General features: G+C 53.6%; 1 protein-coding gene across 1 annotated transcript in view; it reads left to right on the top strand.

The window, feature by feature from the left end:
• The first annotated feature begins 1,971 nt into the window (after positions 1–1,971).
• Positions 1,972–7,969, top strand: part of NPDC1 (neural proliferation, differentiation and control 1) — a 124,485-nt gene continuing 118,487 nt past the window's right edge. The window contains exon 1 of the mRNA XM_050926423.1: positions 1,972–2,173. Within this exon, the coding sequence (XP_050782380.1) occupies positions 2,071–2,173 (103 nt within the window). The 5' untranslated portion in view covers positions 1,972–2,070. The remainder of the gene's footprint in view (positions 2,174–7,969) is intronic.

The following is a 7,969-nucleotide window of genomic DNA, read 5'->3' as shown; positions in this document are numbered from 1 at the left end:
CATCAATTTCTGCTTCCAGCTGGAACATCCCGAGCCCTGAAATTTGACTAGTCACTCAGGTCAAAAAGGGGTAACGTTAATTACAGTAATTTAACCTTTCTGATGCAGGGTCTCTTTTAATAATGCAGCCCCTGGCACCTGCCCAGTTCTCCCTACCCCTCCCCACTGGGCTGGGGATGGAGGGAAACAGGTTTCCAGCACTTTATGGTCCCATAGGAGCAGAGAGGAGTCCAGGAGCCAGCACAGCACAGTCCCTTGGGTACAGGCATCTGAAGAGGGCAGTGTCCTATGGAAGCAGAGATCCGGAGGTAGGGGGGTGATCTCAGGGCAGCAATGAGTTGGGGGGCAGGTTTGCAGTGAAGCAGAGAGCCAGGCAGTGAAGAGTGTGGTGGGCAGGGAGAGGAGGTCCCCAGTGCTCTAGGGCACAAGATCTAAGGGGTGGTCCCAGGCATCAGTGAGTTGGAGCTGGGTCTCCTGTGTCTCTGGAGAACAGAGGATCAGGGAGGAAATCTCAACGCAGTAATGAATTGGGGGCAGACCCCCAGTGTCCTAGGGCAGCAGCTCCATGGGTTGATCCCGGGCAGCAGTGAGTTGGGTGGCAGGCCCCGTGTCCTAGGGCAGCAGTTCCAGGGGGTGATCCCGGGCAGCAGGGAGTTGGGGGGCAGGCCCCCAGTGTCCTAGGGTAGCAGTTCCAGGGGGTGATCCCGGGCAGCAGTGAGTTGGGTGGCAGGCCCCCAGTGTCCTAGGGCAGCAGTTCCAGGGGTTGATCCCGGGCAGCAGGGAGTTGGGGAGCAGGCCCCCATTGTCCTAGGGCAGCAGTTCCAGGGGTTGATCCTGGGCAGCAGGGAGTTGGGGGGCAGGCCCCCATTGTCCTAGGGCAGCAGTTCCAGGGGTTGATCCTGGGCAGCAGGGATTTGGGGGGCAGGCCCCCATTGTCCTAGGGCAGCAGCTCCAGGGGGTGATCCCGGGCAGCAGGGAGTTGGGGGGCAGGCCCCCAGTGTCCTAGGGCAGCAGTTCCAGGGGGTGATCCCGGGCAGCAGGGAGTTGGGGGGCAGGCCCCCAGTGTCCTAGGGTAGCAGTTCCAGGGGGTGATCCCGGGCAGCACTGAGTTGGGTGGCAGGCCCCCAGTGTCCTAGGGCAGCAGTTCCAGGGGTTGATCCCGGGCAGCAGGGAGTTGGGGAGCAGGCCCCCATTGTCCTAGGGCAGCAGTTCCAGGGGTTGATCCTGGGCAGCAGGGAGTTGGGGGGCAGGCCCCCAGTGTCCTAGGGCAGCAGCTCCAGGGGGTGATCCCGGGCAGCAGTGAGTTGGGGGGCAGGCCCCCAGTGTCCCGGGCAGCAGGGAGTTGGGGGGCAGGCCCCCAGTGTCCTAGGGCAGCAGTTCCAGGGGCTGATCCCGGGCAGCAGGGATTTGGGGGGCAGGCCCCCATTGTCCTAGGGCAGCAGCTCCAGGGGGTGATCCCGGGCAGCAGGGAGTTGGGGGGCAGGCCCCCAGTGTCCTAGGGCAGCAGTTCCAGGGGGTGATCCCAGGCAGCAGGGAGTTGGGGGGCAGGCCCCCAGTGTCCTAGGGCAGCAGCTCCAGGGGGTGATCCCGGGCAGCAGGGAGTTGGGGGGCAGGCCCCCAGTGTCCTAGGGCAGCAGCTCCAGGGGGTGATCCCGGGCAGCAGGGAGTTGGGGGGCAGGCCCCCAGTGTCCTAGGGCAGCAGCTCCAGGGGGTGATCCCGGGCAGCAGGGAGTTGGGGGGCAGGCCCCCAATGTCCTAGGGCAGGGGGTGATCCCGGGCCGGGCAGGGGTGAACGGGGCAGGAATGAGCTGGGTCTCTGCGGACAGGTTCCCGGCGCTGCCCCCGCCCCGGGCCCGGCACCTGCTCCCGCCCCGCCCCCCGCAGCGCGCCCCGGTGGCCAGCGCGGTGGGTGGGCCCAGTTCTCCCAGCCCCGGTGCGGGCGGCGCCGGGATTGGCCCGCCCCCGCCGGGCACACGGATCCTCGCCGCTCCGGCTGCAGCTGCCGCGCTCCGCTCCCGCCCCCGCGCCCGGTCGGACCCCGCTGCCATGAGTCCCCGGCGCTGCTGAAGGATGGTGGCGGCCCGGAGAGCGCCTGCCCCGCGGCTCGGAGCCCTCCTCCTCCCTGGGATCGTCCTCGGAGCCTGCCTGCTGCGGCCCGGCGCCGGCAAACCAGGTGCGGGGCGAGGCTGCAGGGCACCGGGGGGCGGATTTACTGGGGAGGCTGCAGGCAGTGGGGCTGGGCGGGTGCAGCAGGACGCCGGCTTTGCAGAGGGGCGCTGGCTGTGGGAGTTTTCCTCTTGTGCGCCCTTCCCTTGGTGCAGGAGAGAGTAAGGGGGAGCCCCTGGCTCGCCCCCCGTGGGCGCCGGCTGCCACCCCCATCCCCACCCCCGGGAAGGACCGGCTGGCTGGTAAACACACATCGGAGCAGGGCTGGCTGGGGTGCTTTTCGACAGGGGGCTGCACTGAAGCCCAGCTGGAACTGGGCTCTGGTATTAACCCGTCCCCGCGCTCCCCTCTCAGCTGTGCAGTGTCACAGCAGCTGCTGCCTTACCCAGCAGCAGAGGCGGGCTGAAGAGCGGCTCAGAGCTGCCTGCTTCTGTTCAGGACAGAAGGGTCCCTCCCCATGGGGATTCATACAAGAGCAACAGCGCCTGGGAAGGGGAGGATGAGGGCCAGGAACCTAAAGCTCTGTTGTTCCCAGGATCGTTTTATTTGTAAACCTCCTTGTAGCAGTGAGAATGGCTCCGCACACCAATGGCTCCTGACTAGAAATGCACCAGCGCTGGTCAAAAAATGCCCATGTCTGGAAAATTTGTGACCCCTTTGCCTAGAGGAGGATGGCTGAGAAATGGGATGGTGAACAAGGCTTGGGTTTAGCTGTTTCCCTCCCTAAAATCTTAAACTACGCGGTTAGTCATGATCTAAATCTCAAGGATGTAAATCTGAAAATAAACCTTCCCAAGCCTTGTGTTCAGTCCGGCAGTGGACCTAGCTGCTTCAGTCTCTGTGTGTGTGTGGATCTGTTCAGAGAACCAGGAAAGCTCCTGACAATACGGATGTTTGCATAGCTGTGTGTGACCAGGAAGAGGTGGCTGTTAATGTACAGTATAAAGAATTTTTAAGTTAATATAAAACACAAGCAGTGTGAATTTTTAATATGAATAGTTTAGGGCTTCTGAATGTTTGACCAGTGTTTGTCCAGGAGCTGCCCTGAGAGGACCATCCAGCATGTTGTTGACAAGGCAAAACTCCATCAGATCTGTAATAAGACTTCAGATTTAACCAGTGACATAATACTGCTAGCCTCCACAGGGCTCTCATGGGAACAGAAGGCCAATATTTTCCTCTCCAGGTTAACTAAAAAGTTGTGAATTTACCAGTATAAACTGGTAGGACTTCTTAAAAATCAGGTTACATGGGAAAAACTGTATGCCCATTCCTGAGATAGGGGGCTTTGTGTGTGTAAGGTGTTTGAGGATGAATTTGGGTTTATACAACAGTTTTTGTGTTAGTGGTGTCTGTGCTCTCCAGTGCCTCGTATGGATCTGTTTCTGACATCCTTAAGTTGATGAGGACCAGACTTGGAGTTGTGGACTAAGGTACTATCCAGCAGGAAGAAGGGTGGCAGAATCTGACCCTTCAGGGATATGTCTACACAGCCCATGGCAGCAAGCCTCCCAGCCAGGGTCTAAGGACTCAGGTTAGCGGGGCCTGTGCTAGCGCTCTACAAATAGCTCTGTGACCGCGCTCTGGAGTTGTGGCTCAGGCTGGAGCTTGGGCTCTTGAAGCCTACGGAGAAGGACTAGCAGCAGCTTTAAAGCTCAAGTCCGTCAGCCTGGGCTGGGAGGCTCGCTGCTGTGGCTGTGTAGATGTACACTTAGGGGATGACTACACTGCAGTGGTGCCAGCTGACTTGGGCTGACAGGGCTCGGGCCGTAGGGCTGTTTAACTGCAGTGTAGATGTTCGAGCTCAGGCTGCTTTCTTCCCATCTCCACTGTTTTCTTATTGCACAGAGGCCAGGACAGTACCTTATGGTGCGCTGGTCTTTGTGAAGTGGGTTAATGTAGCAATGGAATGGCTAGTGATTTTCCCTATGGGTTTGATCCAATATATTTATCCTCACATGGTGGACCTTCCTCCTTCCTGGAATCCCAATGACCTAAATGAGATTCCTCAGTGGAGGAAGTGTCCGTGCGTGCGGGATCAGACCCTGCAGCCCTCCAGCTAAACTTTTTAAATGCACAGAAGGTGACTTATGCAGAGGGAGAATAAACACAAAGTAATCGTGTCTAAGTTACTTCTCACCGGCTTTGTAAGCCGTGCCTTTGATAATTTAATTAAAATAAGAGTTCTCCTACTAATGTGTTCAGGTAGGCAGGAGTCACTGGCAGTTAGTGCTATTGGCTGTAAATCTTTACACTTGGCTGGTTCTGTTTTCTGAAATAGTGTAAGATGCTTGGAGAGTATTCATCCAGCACTGGGTCAGATCTTTGAGCTGGGAGGAGCCTGACGGCATAGCCTGTAATGTAGCTTTATTTAACAATGAGCTAACAGTCTTGCTGAGCTGTGCCAGCCCAAGCACAAAAATTGCTCATCCACCTTGTGTTATGACGACTGATCGTGAACAAAATATGTACTCAAGGAAAAAAAAATTACTCACTGAAATTACTCACCTTGAGAGAGTAGGATTGTCAGCTACAATGATTAAAAGAGGCTTCCCCTGTTTTCCTCTTAAAGAAATTAAATGGACTTTTTGCCCAAGATCATAACCTCGGCTGTCATCTTTCAGCAGTGGCAAGTTTCGTGAAGGAACTTGTTTTGTAGGCTTTGAAGATCATGTGTGTGCTGTGTTCATTTGAAAAAAACCCAGTGGCTGATTTCTAGGCTGTGGCACAGCGCATAGGAATAGAATAAAAAATAGATAGGTGGTTGCAGAGCCTTGGCTCTGAATTTCAGAGTGTATTAATGACATACAGCAGCCCTGTGAAAGCTGCTTCAGTTCCAAGAGTGCATGTATTTTGTCTGTGGAAGTGCTGATTTCTCTGACTTCAGTAGGTTGCTCATCAGTCACATGCCAAACCTGTACACAGTGTTTGTAATTTCTGGCTAATATTGACGATGGAAATTCAACAAAAAGGCAGTGCCCTTGGTTTATGAGACACAGAATCTTTACAGTGGAATCAGGGCTGGCATTCAGGGGTAGCAAGCAGAGCAATTGTCCGGGGCCTCATGCAGAGGCAATGTGTGTGGGGGGACGTGGGGTCATGAGCTTCCCCCCGCCCCGCAGATTTGCCGCTTGGCTTGTACTGAGCACGCTCACATGGGTTGAGCATGCTCAATTATACTGCTGAAGCTGGATGCCCTCACTCTGCCCCCTCCCCACTATTGGCAGGCACGGTCATCTCTGGTCCCACGCCACAGGGGCCCCGCAAAGCTAAGTTATGTGTGGCGGGGCTCGGGCTTTGGCTTCAGCGGGGTGGGGGCCCGCTCCCTATTACTGCCCTGGGCCCCAGCGAGTCTAACACTGGGCTGGAGTGGAATGTAAGCAGTTTGTCTCATTATTAGTCAAAAGTACATAAAAAGCTTTATCATCATCCAGGGAATGCCCACTGATATTTCACAGTGCCAGTGCGCTCCTGTAGGATCTTCAGTGCTGTGTCTTAAGTGACCCATAATTGTCCTGTCTAGTCGTTCTGTGCTGGAGGGATGGGCACTGTCCTGCAGAGATGTGAGGGGAAGCAGCGGTGGCATGGATGGAAGGTGATGGGTTGGTAAAGGAGAGAATAAGATAGAGTCCGTCTTCAGATGTGCATCATGTTCAGGAATGATCCTTCTCAGCTGAGTTTGGAAAACTCAGAGGCCCTGATTTTTAAAGGTATTTAGGTGTTGTTGCGCACAGCTTGCAATGCCTAACTGATTGAGGAGCCTGTCTCATTTTTTAAAGTGACTTAGTCTCCCAAGTGCCTAAATTCCATCAACTATCAATGGAATTTTGGCTTCGAAGTACATCAATCCCTTTAAAAATATGCTATTTAGACTCCTGTATCAGTTAGGTGTTGCAACACTGAGTGCAGCAGTGCCTAAATACTTCTAAAATCTAGCCCTAACTGTACCAGCCAAAGGATGATATGAAAAATGGGAGGGGAATGGGAGGGAGAATGCTGGAGGATACATCATCTCCAGTGTCTTGGCTGCTCTCCAGAGCTTTCTCCCAGTAGCAGATGTAATTCCAGTCTGTTTCTCTGTAGCCCGCAGGTTTTGGAATAGCAGTATAGAAACTGCCCAGCGTTTTGTGGGAGGGGAAAGTGTCTGCTCAGGTGCTCTCTGAGTTAAGATGTAGTGTTTTAAAAAAACCCTCAAATATATTATCAGTGGAAAGTGAAATTCAGAGGTTTAGTGTGCAGCCTTATCAGAGCAGCAGCAGAAAATAAGGGTTAAACAGAAACCTATTTCTCTGAAACTGCCATCTGAGGCCTGGTTATTTTACCAATTACTGAGCTTCTGCTGAACAACAAACATTGAACTTCTTTCTAATAGCGCACAGCATGTGTGGAGGGACGTGTCTTCCAAATGACAAAGGAACACAGTACTCTGGTATCCTTCACTTTCCTTGGCAACGTTCTTTAGGGATTTGATTAGCACAAACCATGAACAAATGCAAGTGTCATAGGGTTGATTAATTTCAGGTACTTCTGCATAAATTCCCCCTCCCCCCCAGGTGATTTAAAACAATTTAACTTCTAAACCACCCCTGGGAGCAACTCTTGACTCTGACATTTCATTCTTGGGCGGGGTTTCAGGTAACAGGTGCCTCCTATGTTTGCTTTAGGGCATGGCTGGCTGGCTGCTTGTGGTATCCAGATTAGTTCTGTAATAGGAGCAACACGTAAATGTGCATGCGATGGGGGATGCAGTCAGAACTAAATGGGAACTGAATCCTGCTGCTGTGCTTCCAGATGTGCTGGGGAGGGGAAATTATGCCTGTTCTGGGACAGAGAGTGGTTGCCCGCCGTGATTTGGTTCACTCAACTCAACGTTCATGAGAGTGAATGGAGGGGGGTTTAAAGTTTTAGGTGCAGATCAATCTGTGTTTGGGCCATTTTCCAGTAATGCTTTCGGCCCTCAAATTCCTGCCATCCCATGGGAAGAGAGGGTGCTGTTGACAGGACGTGGGTGCTGCTCATTGGAGGTTATGGTGCGGTTCAGGGGAATATGGATGACCCAGTGTTGTATTTGCCTAATTTGAGGGACTGTTCTTGTAAAGACACCTTGACTGACCTACAAGAACCTCTCCCTGATGTTAAAGCACCAGAGAAAGGGAAAAAAGGCCTGGCCTTTATCCTGCTGTAATCTGCCCTCTTGTATCAGGTGTGTCGCTTGTGTGTCTAGTGAGGGTGAGCCAAGCTCCTGCAGCTCTGAGCCATGCCCTCTGCCTCCTGGGGTGTACTACCCTGATTCAGGGAAGTGGCTAACTAGCCATTGGTGTGTGAACTCTTCTGGGGGGAGGGGAGAACTGAGCATTTTAAGGAGGAAAGTCTTACAATAAACATGTCTTCCCATTTTTAGACTCTGGTTTCTGTTTTTCTGCCTTAATTTTCTTCGTACCTTAATTGCAAGGGGCAAAGATGCTAATGCCAGTCTCCCTCCCCCCCCCCACCTTGATGCCTGGGGAGGGTGAAGGTCTGGTTCTGTCACTGAGGCAGGTGTGTGTGAAGAGGGAAGACTGGCCTTAAGTTTAATGGACCAGGCTGGGACTCAGGAGATCTGGGCTCATGTTTCTGGCTCTGATTCCCTGTGTGGTCTGGGCAAGTCTCTTCTCTGTGCCTCAGTGATCTGTAAAATGGGGATAATATTCCTTCCTTTAGATTGAAAGGACTTTGAGGCCAGGATTGTTCCTTTCCCCTCCTCCTTTGAGGTTAAATACATTAAAGATTGTGAGATGCCCAGATACTGTGGTGCTGGGGGCCA

This window comes from Gopherus flavomarginatus, chromosome 17 (assembly GCF_025201925.1).
Source record: "Gopherus flavomarginatus isolate rGopFla2 chromosome 17, rGopFla2.mat.asm, whole genome shotgun sequence".
Classification (NCBI taxonomy): Eukaryota; Metazoa; Chordata; order Testudines; family Testudinidae; genus Gopherus; species Gopherus flavomarginatus.
Note: the sequence above shows the minus strand (reverse complement) of the source record. Positions and strands in the feature narration are given on the sequence as shown.